Genomic DNA, 14,586 nt, shown 5'->3' with positions numbered 1-14,586 from the left:
TGGCTACAGTCTTAGGGGAACTGCCTTGTCTCACCCCTCCCCTTCACGGAGCCAGCACCGGAGAAAAGAGTACTGACAGCAGAGACTACTGGGCACAAGCTGGGTACATCCCAGGTAGGCTGTCTCCAAATGGATCCCGCAAAACCCACAGGCTTTGGGCGTGGGAAGGGTGGATGGACGTGGCTTCCCTGCCACCCAGAGGAGGCTCCTTGGCACTTGAGTATTCTTTTCTCTCCGCTGAGGTCGCAAGCGGTCGGTCCAAGCTGCGGCGCGTTTCTTCAGGGAAGGGTAGGCTTGAACAAAGGCTGAGGAAGCGGAACGGAACCTTTCGCTTGAAACCCAGGCGTTGGGGCAGTCCTTCGGTCCTTTTCCTTGCAGACAACGGAGCGCAGAGGTCCCTCATCCTTTCTAGGAGGGGAGTTGTTGAAGCAGTAGAGAGAGAGGCGAATACTGAGAGGGAGGGCGAGAGAGGGGACCGCAGGGCAGTGGGAGGTGCCCAGATAGAGAAATCAGGAATCGGAGCGAGGAGGGGAAAGGAGATGGAGGAGAGAGGCTGGAGTGAAAGGCGAAGAGGGAGTTAGAGATACAGACTGACAGAGGCTGCGGGAAAGCAAGGGAGAGGGAGGGAGGAGGAAGGGGAGGGAACCCAAGGAGAGGGAGGGAGAGGCGGCGGAGCCCGGCGGGCGCGGGGCGAGGCTGGGCGGGCAAGCAGGCGGGAGTGTGCGGAGCTGCAGCCGGGTCCTGCTCCCGCCTCGGAGCCCCGGGCCCGGGGGAGGGGGAAGGGCCACTAGCCTGGTCTATGTCTTTTTCTGACTCCAGTGCAACCTTCCTGCTGAACGAGGTAACCGTGGGGCCCCCTCCCCAGTGGGTGGGAGTGAAGCCCCACTCGAAGCTAGGGAAGAGGGCCTGCTTTTTAGGGGAGACTGCAAGGAATGGGGGGAAAAGGAAGGGTAGAGGAGGTGAAGCCAAGGGTGGAGGAGACACTATGTAAGAGATGGGGGAGCAACCAAAGCTGTCAGCTCCTAAGCACTGGGGGGGCTAAATTAGAGGATGGAGAGGGGAGGGGTCTGCCAAGCCCTTCAAAAGCCTCCCTGAGTCCCCAGGGGGCAGCCTAGCAGCCTAGGCTAAGGCTCAAAATGCAAAGCCTCACCCAGACCTTGCATACTACAGGGAAGGAATTCTTTCTAGAGATTCTAGCTCTTGCTTCTGTCTCCTTTTACTATTAGGCATGAGGAGCTCCTTAGCTTTCTGGTGCATGTAGAGAAGCTAGAATATATTTTGCAAGCTCCCAAGAACTCCAACTCCCAAATCTGGTTATTCTTTATCCCCTCTCTTCTGCTTAAATGCTTGAGTACACACCCCCAACCCCAGGCTCACAGCACTCTTCTAGGCAGAGTCAGATAGGAGTTACCTCCCCAAGGTAGCTCTGGACCTAGATCCTTTATTTCCCTCTAGTCTCTTTATACCCAATTATGAAAAACATTTAAGGCCATATAGATACTGACAAACACTAGGTCTTGCTACAGGACAGGAAGTCATTAGGTTTGCATGAAAAGGAGAAGGCAGGTGTGGGTGAGGTGAGACTTGTAAGAGAGCATTGAGTAGTAACCAAGGAGTATGAGAAGGGGGGAGGGAGGCTCTGCAGCTTCTGCAGAACCCAGGGGATAGGCCAGGTATGAGGAGCTTGAATCCTTCTCCTGGGTGGCTGGCATGGCAACTCATGCCTCATGGGCAGGCTCAGGCACCACTGTCCCAGGCAGGGATGAAGACAACAAGATATGTAAGGAAGGAAGGTACTGTTTCCTACTATCTCCAGGACCACCTGGGGGTTGGGTGATCCCTAAAAGGAGAGGCCAGAGGAAATTATTTAGGAATGGCAAAGAAAAGCTACTGCCTTAGCAGCTGTCCTCTTCATCAGAATCAGCTCCCAAAAGAGATCACTTGGAGGGTCTTGTTTTTTCATACTTCAGGCCCCTCTGAAAGGACAGAAGAATTAAAAGAGACAAAATGAAAGTATACAGGAAATGGAAATAGGAACAAAAATAAGAAGGCAGGGTGTCTGAGGATTCCAATCCAGAAGAATCCAATACATAACCGAGCCCTATACAGTGTCAGAATCAAGAGAAGGAACTGTGAAGGAATATCTCCCTACTAGTGATTTATTCCCCCAGCCACGGGGTCTTCAGCAAAGTCCAGTTTGCCTAACCTGCAAGAAGATGCTGGGCTGGACCATTCACAATGTAGACAGACTAAAGATAATTTTTAAATGAGACCCTTCCTATCTCTTTTTCTTGCCAAACAAAACAAGTGACAGGTGCTAAGGGGATAATTTTGGGTGGGCTTCCTCTCTAACACAGATTTCATCAAACCTTACCTAAATTTTGGTTTTCTGATTCTCCTCTAACCTTCGGGCTAGGACAGAACTAGGGATTACTTAGAGCAAGTGTCTCATAAATGCATGTGGGAGAACTAAAGAAATGAGTGAGCAAATTATTAGTCAGGAACAGTTGGTGTTCTACCTCATAGACTCAAAATTTCAAAACTAAAGCAGCCCTTAGGAAGATGATAGAAGGTGAATTGATGCCTTTGAGCTGTGGTGCTGGAGGAGAGTACTGAATAGACCATGGACTGCTAGGGGGGAAAAAACAGGTTTATCCTGGAGAGGGTGGAGAATGTAGGCTGCAAGGATTTTTGAAGCTTTGTCTCATATTTGGGCATGTGGCCAGGAGGGGATAAGTCTTTGGAGAAGGACATCATGCTTGGGAGGACAGCACAAGAGAGGAAGACCCTCGATGAGATGGACTGATTCAGTGACTGGGGAATTGGGACAGGTGTGTCAGAGACAGTAAGATTGTCACAGGACATAGCAGGGCTTAGGGCTGTTATACATAGGGTTGCTATGAGTCGCAGGCAACTTGATGGCACATAACAACAACAAACAAACAACAGGAAATCTATCCTTTTTATTTTTAAAGAGTAGTCAGACCTGTTAAGAGAATTAACTAGGATCACAAACCTTATTAGTGGCAGAGTAAAAACTATTATTCAAGTGTTTTGACTTTGAAACAAGTTTCAGACACTATGCCACATCCTCCTTTCCCTTCCCTCCTGGATTTTTCACTCTCACTTCCTCCCCCTTCAACTCATCATAAAGTGGGATGAAGTAGTTATTTTACTCAATGGTTATTGGGCAGGAATTCTTGTTGGTTTATTGAAGTATAAACCCATTTTCTTATTTTACTATCCTCATAACCGGCCTCATGAAGCAGATTTTTGAGCTGACCCTCCTAGGTGTGAGAAGCTGGGGATGGAGTCCCCAGACAAAGGAAGTTGGTAACCTCTCTACAAGAGTAACTCCCAATAAAGAAGCATATCTTCATATGTTGGTTGGAGGAGCAGGTGGACAATCAGAATTCAAAGCACTAATTTTGCTCCGGTGGCCTAGTAGGTAAGGAATTGTGCTACCAACCCAAAGGCAGGCTGTTCAAAACCACCAATTGCTCAAAAGGAGAAAGAGGGAATCTCCTCCTGGCAATTTAGAGCTTTTGGAAACTGGCTAGAGGGAGGGTCAGTTATGAGTTGGTTCTGATTCGAAGGAGACCAACTGATACAGAGGGGTCCCTGTGGGTCAACCTAGATACCTATCATCCTTATCCTTTTGCTAAGGAATGCTCTGGCCTCACACTAGTGACTTTGGGGACCTGTTCTTTCTCCCTCCCAACAACCCTAGGGTGGCCAGGACCTTCTGTCCCAAGAACAATTCCTATACCTCCAGCCTCTGATTTCTTTCCTTTTCCCTGTAGACTCACCTAAGACAGCCCTTCCTGCCCCAGTTCCCACGGATGCCTTGGCAACGTGTCCTTTGGCAGGCGAGTGAGGAAGGGAACCCTCATCCTAGCCAGACTAGGATGAAATCTGCCTGAGATAGGTGTGGGGGCGGCGAACCCAGCTCCTCGAAACACGAGCTGGGCAGCAGAGCTCTGGTGGTTGCTGCGTGTCAGGACTAAGGGGTCAAGCACCTGTTGGGGCAGGGGCTGCTTTCTTGACAGTAGCGTGGTGTCGCCAAGCTCGCTGCTCCCAGCACCGAGCTGGGTTTCCTTTCGGAGGCTTCCGGGCTGCAGGGCCCAAACAAGCCGCCCTCTCACCTGGGGCCCCTCCCCGTCTGCCGCCCCTCCCCCTGCCCGTCTGCCTCGCTCCGGCTCCCCGGGTCCCCGTCTCCCTCTTGGTCTCGCGGCCTCCGCTTCTCCTTTCTCCATCCCCAGCCTCCCCATAACCTCCGCCCTCCGCTTCCCGGGCTCGGATCTCGCCTCCCTCGCCAGCTCCGCACGCCCCCTCCCCCGCACCGGCCCTTTGTTTCCCGGCGGAGTATTTCCTGGGTTGCCGAGCGTCCCGGTCCCCGCCGCGCTCCTCGCCCCGCCTCCGCCGAGCCTGGATCCGCCCCGCCCGCAGTCTTTCCTCCCCTTCCCTGCCCGCCGCCCCTCGGCCCGTGGGTGCTCGGGGACCCACCTTCTGCGCGCCTCGCGTCTGCTCCCCCGTCCCCGCCGCGGCCCGGCTCCCCCGTGGCCCGCGCCCCCCGCCGCCACCCCGCCTGCTCGGGGGAGGGGAGAGGGGGGCAGGTGGGCGGGCACTATTGTTGTAGGAGTCGGCGCCAGATTCCTCAGCCGCGCTCGGGGTGGGACCAGCAGGGTTCGGGGGGTGGGGTGGGGGAGCGCTGATTTGAGCTCGAAGCAGCTGGGCTTCTCGACTCGCTCCTTCCTTTGCGCTCTGTCGCTCGCCGTCACTGCCCGCCGGGCTGCGGGGCTCGGTGGCATCTTTCGGGTGCGGCCGCTGCCCTCGCCCACTACCTCCGGGCCGCTCCCGCCCCCGGCGCCGCTCGCTTCCCCCCACCCGGACTCCCCCATGTATGACGATTCCTACGTGCCCGGGTTTGAAGACTCGGAGGCGGTGAGTGCCCCCATGGGGGTGGGGAAGCTAGGGTGACACCTCCTCCCCCTTGGACCCTACCCGCAGTTCAGGACTTGGAGAAAATACTCCAGTGGAGGGACTGGGTGTATGCGGAGAGCTGTGTAGGAAAGAGGAGAGATGAGATGTCACGCCAAGGGCTCCCCGGTGGCCCAGTTTTAGATCAAGGGGCAAGGAATGCCTGTAAGGAGAGGGCAGGTGTTGGAGGAAAGGCTTGAGCAGGTGGTTTCAAACACCTAAGGCAGAAGAGATGGAGGGAGAAAGGGCAGAAAGAATCTAGACTAAGGGCAGAGACTTAAGAGAGCCTACCAGTGTCCAAAATTTTGAAGAGAGGATTTATGGGGTCTGCATATAACTGTTACAGGAGAAGCTGAGGTCTTGAGAATGGGTATAACAGATCTCCTGTACCCCAAGTCAACAACAAATGAAGGAGTCTGGGAGAACGTTGGAGAGTTGGGTTCCAGGCTCTTAAGAGAGGATCATAAAAGTTGAGGACCACCATTATTCACTTCTCTGCGCATTCCCTTATCTCTCAACTTTCCTCTAACCCAGCCACTGCCTCCCCTCAAAACCTGGGCCCCCAGCCTGAGCCAACCCTTCCATTCCACAGCCTCCTGCTGAGGCTTCCTCTGAGCGATAGGTACCCCGCGCTCCTGCTCAGCATGGAGGGCCTAGAGGTGAGGCCAGAAGAACTGAAGGCTTGGCGATGGAGAGGAAGCTCTTTGCTCAGAGAACCAGGCAACCGATAAATATTTAATTCTCCTCTTTGCTTTTATCTCCTGACCCACTGAGACAAATCAGCTCATTAGGCAGTGATTCCCGGAGCTCAAGAGAGTGGGGCGAGTGCCTGGAAGGATGGGGAGAAGCTTCTCTGTTCCCCTCAACCCCCTTGGAGCTGCCAGGTTTCCTTCAAGTACACTGAAAGGTGGCCTTCTCAGATGAGGCCCATTAGTTAGATGGTTTGAAGAAGGCCCCTGATGGGTGAGCAGGTTAGACTTATACATTGCTAGTACTGCAAGGTCTGATAAGAGTATGATCAAGCCCTTGTCTATCTATTGCTGTCAAGACCATGATAGATAAGTGCTGGAGCTCAGAATAGGAAGCAACCAGCCCCTTTCTGTGACTGGGCTCCTGCTGGGACCAATTCCCTTTCAAGCCTCTGGGGCTAATAACCTTACAGCTACAACAAGGCTCTGGTGGATACCTCTTCTCTGACAGTTGAAGGGACAGCTGGCATGGCCCAGGCTACCAAGATGCCAAGGTGAGCCTGAGAAAAGGCTGCTCTGTGGGGGTGGCTCGAGGGTTCTGGGAGGTTCTTCGCATCCCTGGTGAGAAGGCAGAGACTGCTGTAGGGTAAAGACTAACATGTGAATGGTATTTGGGGGCAGCATGCTGCCTCGCCACCTCTCTCTAGTTCCTGGATTACCCTCCCCCACTTCCTTTCGCTTGCCTGGCTCCTTGCTCTCCCTGAGGCCCCCTCTGAAGCAGTAGGAGGGAGATCAGGCTCTAAATAAATCCACCGGCTCATCTCCCTCCTCTCCTTCCCCGTGCCAGGCAAGAGTGGAGCTGCAGCCTGCCCACACACTCACCAGGCGAGGGGGGCACCACCAGGGCACTGTGCCAACCCCTGGCAGCTCTCAAGTACTGAGCCTCTGGCTGTTTTGGCATAGCAGGAAGTCGAGACAAGAAGACCCCAGAGTGTACTTGGCAGGACTGGCCTGACCTCCCCAAGTAAGGCCACAGTTCCAAAGATGGGTGAGCCCTGAGGACTTGATAGTACTGGTGCAAACACAACTTATTCAATATTGAAGGAGAGATCCTGTCATTTCCATCCTATGGTTGGAGGCCAAGGTAGCCTGCCCAGCTGCCTCAATCAGAGATATTAATATTAGTCTGAGAGCCTGGAGGGCAAGTAATAAAAGTTAAGTCTCTTTCCTGATAACATGCTGGGCATCTCAGTGGTACCTGACTGATCCTTCTCAGAGTGAGTAGTCATCCTGCCACTCCCCATGCTTCTACCTGATTGGACCCTACACTTCCAGCAGCTATATTCTGTAGAGTATCTTATGTCCTGCCTAAGACCTTTGGGAAAGAGCTCTCTCCCCCTACTGACAGTGCCGGCTTCACAGTCGTTAAGACGTGTGTGTGGTCCAGATTTTTGGAAGTAAATCATCAGGCCTTTCTTCTTCATTCATCTTAGTCTGGAGGCTCTGTTCATCGTAGCAACACACAAGCCTTCACTGCCAGGCCGGTTGTAGCTGATGCACACAGGAGGTGCACTGACTGGGGATCAAACCCTGGTCTTCCACATGGAAGACAGAACTTCTACCACTGAACCTCCAGTGTTCCTCTTTAGGCAGGGTTTGTGTCTCTGTGAAATGAAAGGGTTTTTCCCTCTTTGCTTTCATCATGCTTTTGATCTACCACAGACATTATATGTAGCATGGTTTTTAGAGCCTGGACTAAAACCAAGCTGACAAATCATTTTGTCCAAGCCGGGGGCAGGGCAGGAGTCTAGATGCATGGTAGGTGTGCGATTTCACTCCCCACTGAGTTTGGTCTTTGCTACTTTATATGAGCTTGGGTCAGATACAGTGGGCTTGAGGAAATGTTTTACAGCCTGAGAAGGTAATGTGCAGCAGGTAATATAAAACCCCTTTTTCTACACACACAGACACACTCTCACTCTCTCTTTTTCTTTCTCCCTCCCTCCCCCCCATATATTCCTCCTACCTTCTCTCTGCTTGCTACCTGCATCTCAGAATTGAACGAAGCATCATTTCCTCTTTATGCTCATAAAGTGGGGAAACTATGATACACGCAAAATTTTCCTTCTTCCTAGACTGAGTGGGGGAAACTTAGACATCCTGACTTCTGGCCTCTTGTCACAGGGTTCAGCTTCTCTTACTCTTTTGTGAAGATTTTCCTAAGGCCTTGAAGGTGAATTCTCGGCCTTCCACATATACTCCCACTGCCCAAAGACCCTTCCTAGGGTCCAGACTCAGAGTCTTTCCTCCCCTGTGAGGCTCCCAAAGACCCTCTGTCCAAGTCCCCAAGGTCCTGTTCCTCGGCTAGGTTGCCTGGCAGCCTGGCCATCCTCTAGGGCCTGATATCCCTTGGGCTTGGAGAAGGGTGGGGAGGCCAGGTGGTAGGCGTGGCCCAACTCACCCGTGCCCAAGGAGATAGCTTTGTGTTGCTTTCTCAGTCTTGTTTGCTGCCCATACCTGGCCAGTTGCCCTAGCAGGTGTTAGGAAAGAAAGTGAGGGTATTGACAGTAAAGGGAAGGTAACATCCAGGAGGACTTGACAGCTCTTGGCCTCCTTTTCACCCTGGAATGGTAGAGACTAGGAAAAATGGAATCTAAGGAGGCAGGTTGCTATATCTAGACCACTCAGGGCCTGTGCCATGCCAACCAGCATCTCTTGACTATTCTCTCACTGGCTGTACGCCTGTCAGCCTTTTAAAGGGATAATGTCCAAGCTGCTTTTCAGGCTTGTGTGAGGTCTCGTGGATTCAGAATCTTCTTCAGTATATCTTTCTACTCCCAGGCCTCAGAAGACATGGTCGAGAGGAGAAAGGAGAGGAAAGAGGGAAGTGCGGTAGGCCTCTACAAAGCTGCAGTGTTGAGCTTGGGGGAACGGCCCAGATCTTAGTAAATATGATTGAGCTGGCTTTCCTGTACCCTGAGAGGCCCTGGGTCCCTTCCCATAGGGACTGAGGCATACTCAACCACTTGGATATGGAGAGGCTGTGGCCTGAGTGGTGGCACTGTTGTAGGATTAGGAAGAAGCCTCTACACTCTGCAGCATCCTTCTCACCTGAGCTCAAATGACACAGCGTTTCTACCATTCCAGGGTTCAGCTGACTCCTACACCAGCCGCCCATCTCTGGACTCAGACGTTTCTCTGGAGGAGGACCGGGAGAGTGCCCGCCGTGAAGTGGAAAGCCAGGCTCAGCAGCAGCTTGAAAGGGCCAAGGTATTAACCTCTGAGGGCAGGGAAAGCTGGCTGAATGGAAAGATGTGCTTGGTTCCAAGCCCCAGAAGATCTTTGGGCTTTATAAGTGCATGTGATGTGTGTGATGGGCCCAAACTCTTGCTTCTGCTTCTGAGAACTAACACTGGGCTGCATGGTCTGAGGCTCCCCCCCTCACTTATGCAATGGGCATGTTCTTTAGCACAAGCCAGTGGCATTTGCTGTGAGGACCAATGTCAGCTACTGTGGTGTACTGGATGAGGAGTGTCCAGTCCAGGGCTCTGGAGTCAACTTTGAGGCCAAAGATTTTCTGCACATTAAGGAGGTAAGTGACACCTTCTCCCTTCCCTAAAGATGCTGCCACCATTTCATTTCCTTGTGCCAATCCCAAATCCCAATACCTCTTATATTTTTAGGTCCTTTCTGTGTACAAGTCCACAAACTCCTCAACGACTTATATTTAACACACATGCATACAGCTCTCATGTTGTTGTTATGTGCCGAGTCACCTGCGACTCATAGTGATCCTGTGTACAATAGCTCCAAAGCTTGCCCTGTCCTGAGCCAGTCTCACTGACTCCGACACACCTACCCCCATTACCCCAGTTACTATATCGATCCATCTCATCCGGGGCCTTTCTCTCCTGCACTGTCCCTCCACCCTTCCAAGCATGATGTCCTTCTCCAAGGAGTGGTCCTTCCTGGCCATGTGCCCAAAGTATGTGAGACAGAGCTTCAAACTCCAGTTTGATTTCACCCTCTCCAGGATAGACCTATTTGTTTTCTTGGTGGTCCATGACTCTTGATTCAAGACTCTTCTCCAGTACCACAACTTTAAGTCATCAGTTCTTCTTCTGTCATCCTCAGTCATTGTCCAGTTCTCTGATGCAAAGCATGTAATTGAGAAGACCATGTATTGGATCAGGCACACCTTAGTCTCTAGACTGACATCATTGCTTCTTAGTACCCTGGAAAGGTCCCCGGCAGCCAACACCTAATCCCCAGGGCCTGCATCCTTTTGAACCTGGGCCTGCAACTCCCATCTCCATATCTGTGGAATAAGTAGTCAGATTAACTGCCTGTTAGATCCTGTGGGACAGCTGTGATGCCTCACCTGAGTACCTGAGTACCTCCCCCCTAGCTGTCCTTCCCTCTGGTACCTTCCGCTGCCCACCTCCCCTTGTGCTGCCTTTCTCAGTCTACCTGGATAAGCCCACCAAATGCCTCCCTAACTCCTAAAGGCTAAGGCTACCTCCTCTCACCATCTCTTCTTGCCTCTCCTTGCTCCAGAAGTACAGCAATGACTGGTGGATCGGGCGGCTAGTGAAAGAGGGCGGGGACATCGCCTTCATCCCCAGTCCCCAGCGCCTGGAGAGCATCCGCCTCAAGCAGGAGCAGAAGGCCAGGTGAGAGCCGGGCTGGAACTCTGTAAATACCCTGCCCCTAGGCATGTGCACATTGCCCACAGAACACTGGGACCACACCCCACACTGCACACACACATGCCTGTTCCATGCAAAAAGTATGCATAGCCCAGCTATACACATTTACCTATGCAGCAAATATACGAGCATACATATATACACACGCACACATATCACATGAATGCCTTTCATTAGATGTAAAAACATAACAGTTATTAGATAATGCTTACAAGCATACATATACAGTGCTGGTGGTGCTGTTATGTGCCGTTAAGGCAGAAACAATTCATAGCTGACCTTCCACCAGGTTTTCAAAGGCTGTAAATCACGCAAGAGGAGATTGCCCATCTTTCTTTGGTAGAACCTAGTGGTTTCGAACCTTTGATTTGTTAGTGTAGCTTCTTACAGCTAGGCCACCAGCTTCCCCTACAGTGGCCTAGATCTCTTTCTTTCCCTCTCTTTCTCAGGAGATCTGGGAACCCCTCCAGCCTGAGTGACATTGGCAACCGACGGTCCCCTCCTCCATCTCTAGGTAGCCTCTCCCCACCCCACCTCATCTTGGGTAGGTGGGTAATTAGGACACAGGGTGAAGGGAGAAATTTCCCCAAGTTAACTCTGTGGGAAGAGGTTGTGGGGAGGGATCCAAGGAGCTGGGAGAAATCCTCTTATTTCCTATGGGAAAGGGAGTGCCATGCCCTCAGGGCCTTTTCCCCCTTCACCAACTTTAATCTTTTATTTCCTTTTCCAAAAAGCCAAGCAGAAGCAAAAGCAGGTGAGTCAAGGAAGGGTCTGGGCTGGGAAGGGCTCATGGCTTAGGGAAGTTTTCTGGGTAGTGATGTTGGAGGGGCAAAAAATGCAGAAGGGAGGGAATGCCAGAACTTCTGAAATCTGCCCCTCGGACCAGACAGGCACAGGGCAGGCACCTATACCATTCTTTTTCCTTACCTCATGTCTTTTCTGCAGGCAGAACACATTCCCCCATATGATGTGGTGCCCTCCATGCGACCTGTGGTGCTGGTGGGGCCTTCTCTGAAAGGTTATGAGGTGAGATGAGGTCCCCGGTCCCCAAGTTACTTCTACCCAGCCTGCCACAAGAAGGTGAGGGTGTGTCCTCTCCACCAGGGCGCACAGCTCATTGCTTTCCCTTACACAGGTCACAGACATGATGCAGAAGGCGCTCTTCGACTTCCTCAAACATAGGTTTGATGGCAGGTAAGCTGCCTGGCCTGGAATAGCATGGCATGAGAACCAGGCAGAAGACTATGTACAGTTTCTAGATGCTTGTGGCAGGGTCTTCTCTGAAAGGAAAGTTAGTGGGGCTTTGGTAGGGAGGGGCCTAGGGCTTTAGATCTAGAGGTGAGCTGTGATTCTCCACCCCACCCCAGGATCTCGATCACTCGTGTCACAGCTGACCTCTCACTGGCAAAGCGATCTGTGCTCAACAATCCTGGCAAGCGGACCATCATAGAACGCTCCTCCGCCCGCTCAAGCATTGGTGAGACATCCTTGTGTCCTCGTTACTCTGCCCACTCAAATGTTAGTGAGAAGCTGCTTTGTTCTTTTCTTTCCCCTCAACTCCTTGTATTTCTGTCCAACTCCTCCTGTGCATTGGTAAGAATGAACCTCAGTCATTTCTGTTCCCTGCTACCTTGCCTGGTCAGACCTTGACAAATAACCTTCCCTTCAGATCCTCTCTGCCCACTACTTGAGAGCTCCCCCAAAACCCTACAGGAGCCATAGATGATCACTCCTGCTCCTCCCTCCGTAGCTGAAGTACAGAGTGAGATCGAGCGCATATTTGAGCTGGCCAAATCTCTGCAGCTAGTGGTGTTGGATGCTGATACCATCAACCACCCAGCACAACTGGCCAAGACCTCACTGGCCCCCATCATCGTCTTTGTCAAAGTGTCTTCACCAAAGGTAGGTCAGCAGGGATGATGAGATGTGCATAGAGCTGCCCTTCTAGAAATCACAGCTCTCCTTAGTCTCTGCCCAAGGGTCCCTGTGGTCCTTTCCTTACTGCCCCTTGACACCACTGAGTCATCCTCACCCCCTACTGATGCCATGTCATTAGTTGGGCACATGGCCAGTTCTTTCCAGGCCCAGCTTTACCCTTTCCCTTAGGTACTCCAGCGTCTCATCCGCTCCCGAGGAAAGTCACAAATGAAGCATCTGACGGTACAGATGATGGCATATGATAAACTAGTTCAGTGCCCACCAGTGAGTACCTGTATCAGCTGCCCCTGTGCCCACTCTTGCTTTTCCATTACGCAGAGAACAACAGAGACAAGTAGGGGACTGCAATGAGAGGAGCCCAACATTTTCTCTTCCTCTTTTCTCCCAGGAGTCATTTGATGTGATTCTGGATGAGAACCAGCTAGAGGATGCCTGTGAGCACCTGGCTGAATACCTGGAGGTTTACTGGCGGGCTACTCACCACCCGGCCCCCAGCCCTGGTCTTTTAGGACCTCCCAGTGCCATCCCTGGACTTCAGGTAATGATTTGCAGATCATTAAGTCTCAGATCGTTAAGCTCAGCCAGCCAACGCACTGCCCCTAACCCGTCCCAGTTCCTGCCCAGGTCAAGGCCAAGGAATGTTCTTTGGTTCCAATTGAGAAGACTTGTAGAGCCCTCAGCTGTGCTGGAGAAAGAGCTGGTGTGGGCAGCCAAAGAACTGATGAGAGAAGGAGTAAGTTAGTAAGATGGGAAATCAGAGATTCGTTTTCTAGGGGCCGAGGGAAGCACACTTTCCAGACCCTCTGCCTAAGCTGTTTTGAAGGCAGAGCCTAAATTTGGTAGGATTATTCTCAAATCTATTTCAATTTGTAATGACCATATAAAATAGACTAGTAATGTCTCTTAAAGATTCCAAGGGAATCTTGGGAAAATTATTTTTTATGCGAGCAGATTACCAAGTCTTCTTTCCAATGGAAAGGTTTCCTTAGCATGAATTTGGGGAATCAAAAGTTCTAGTTGTCTGTATCTGAGAAGACGACTGCTCTAGCATGCTGCTTCTTCCATGTTTATACCCTACCAGAACAGGGAGACAGACCTTGGTGAGGTATTTGCTGCCTCACTTAAGAGCTGTGTGTCACCCCCAGAACCAACAGCTGCTGGGGGAACGTGGCGAGGAGCACTCCCCCCTCGAGCGGGACAGTTTAATGCCCTCTGATGAGGCCAGCGAGAGCTCACGCCAAGCCTGGACAGGTTCTTCACAGCGTAGCTCCCGTCACCTAGAGGAGGACTATGCAGATGCCTACCAGGACCTATACCAGCCTCACCGCCAACACACCTCGGGGCTGCCTAGTGCTAATGGCCATGACCCCCAGGACCGGCTCCTAGCCCAGGACTCAGAACATAACCGCAATGACCGGAACTGGCAGCGCAACCGGCCCTGGCCCAAGGATAGCTACTGACAGCCTCCTGCTGCTCAACCCAGGCAGGCGCAGGCACAGCTAACTGGGGAACTCACTCACTCCAGGTTGGCAGGTTGGAGTTAGACTGGCATTAGGCTGGCACTAGGCTCAGCCCCCACAATCCCTGACCAGCCCCAGCTCCAGGGCTACCTGGAGTCCCAAGGTTTTGGGAGCAGGGGGCCCTCTTACCTCCTGGGCAGTGACCCATGTAGGCTCCCATACCAGGTACTAGCTGTGTGTTCTGCACCCCTGGCACCTTCCCCTCCTGCACAAAAAGCTGCCCACTGGGCAGTGCCCTCAGGCCAGGATCCCCTTAGCAGGGGCCTTCCCATCGCTCAGGGAAGGGATGCTCCCTCAATGTGAGAGGATGGTGGTGTGGGCCGCACGACATGAAGAAACAAGGTCTCTGAGCAGGTATAGGTGATTACAGTCAAAGGACTCAGGGGTTGTGCTCTGGGGTCTAAGAGCCCCTACTCGCCTCACTGCCACACATTAGAGATAAGACAATCAAAGCCCACCAGGTGCCACTCCCATCTGTCAGCTAGGGCAGGGCATCTAAGCACAGCACTGGAGCAGTAGGCAGCCTAGGCCTGGCCAGAGCAACACCTCACAGCTGAAGCTCTTGGAAGGAGGGCTCTCCTCACGCTGCCGGGAAGGAGCATGGTCAAATTAAACAGGGCAGGGAGTCGACTTGGATTGGGGTGTTTGGGGAGGGAGGGCATGTATACTACAGAATGTATGGAACAGCTTTGGGGCCTCCTCGCCCACTCATTCTTTTGCTCTTGCATCTGGTCATTTTTTTTTGCCCCC

The 14,586-nt window shown here is 52.3% G+C and overlaps 1 protein-coding gene across 4 annotated transcripts in view; it reads left to right on the top strand.

Annotated features, from left to right (window-relative positions):
• Window positions 1-14,432, top strand: part of CACNB3 (calcium channel, voltage-dependent, beta 3 subunit) — a 14,952-nt gene extending 520 nt beyond the window's left edge. Inside the window, exons 1-13 of one of the 4 annotated variants that reach the window (XM_006902486.1) lie at window positions 694-841; window positions 8,817-8,939; window positions 9,139-9,261; window positions 10,227-10,342; window positions 10,828-10,892; window positions 11,113-11,132; window positions 11,324-11,404; window positions 11,514-11,572; window positions 11,746-11,855; window positions 12,129-12,280; window positions 12,485-12,580; window positions 12,705-12,854; window positions 13,462-14,432. In XM_006902486.1, the coding sequence (XP_006902548.1) occupies window positions 800-841; window positions 8,817-8,939; window positions 9,139-9,261; window positions 10,227-10,342; window positions 10,828-10,892; window positions 11,113-11,132; window positions 11,324-11,404; window positions 11,514-11,572; window positions 11,746-11,855; window positions 12,129-12,280; window positions 12,485-12,580; window positions 12,705-12,854; window positions 13,462-13,776 (1,452 nt within the window). In that variant the 5' untranslated portion in view covers window positions 694-799 and the 3' untranslated portion in view covers window positions 13,777-14,432. Of the gene's footprint in view, window positions 1-693; window positions 842-4,438; window positions 4,945-8,816; window positions 8,940-9,138; window positions 9,262-10,226; window positions 10,343-10,827; window positions 10,893-11,112; window positions 11,133-11,323; window positions 11,405-11,513; window positions 11,573-11,745; window positions 11,856-12,128; window positions 12,281-12,484; window positions 12,581-12,704; window positions 12,855-13,461 lie in introns of those variants that run through there. The other 3 variants (XM_006902485.1, XM_006902487.1, XM_006902488.1) reach the window with 3 other exon arrangements.
• Window positions 14,433-14,586: the final 154 nt, after the last annotated feature.

This window comes from Elephantulus edwardii, unplaced genomic scaffold, assembly GCF_000299155.1.
Source record: "Elephantulus edwardii isolate Elephantulus edwardi_28Jun2011 unplaced genomic scaffold, EleEdw1.0 scaffold00418, whole genome shotgun sequence".
NCBI lineage: Eukaryota > Metazoa > Chordata > Mammalia > Macroscelidea > Macroscelididae > Elephantulus > Elephantulus edwardii.
The sequence above is the reverse complement of the archived record's forward strand: the minus strand, read 5'-3'. Positions and strand labels throughout refer to the sequence as shown.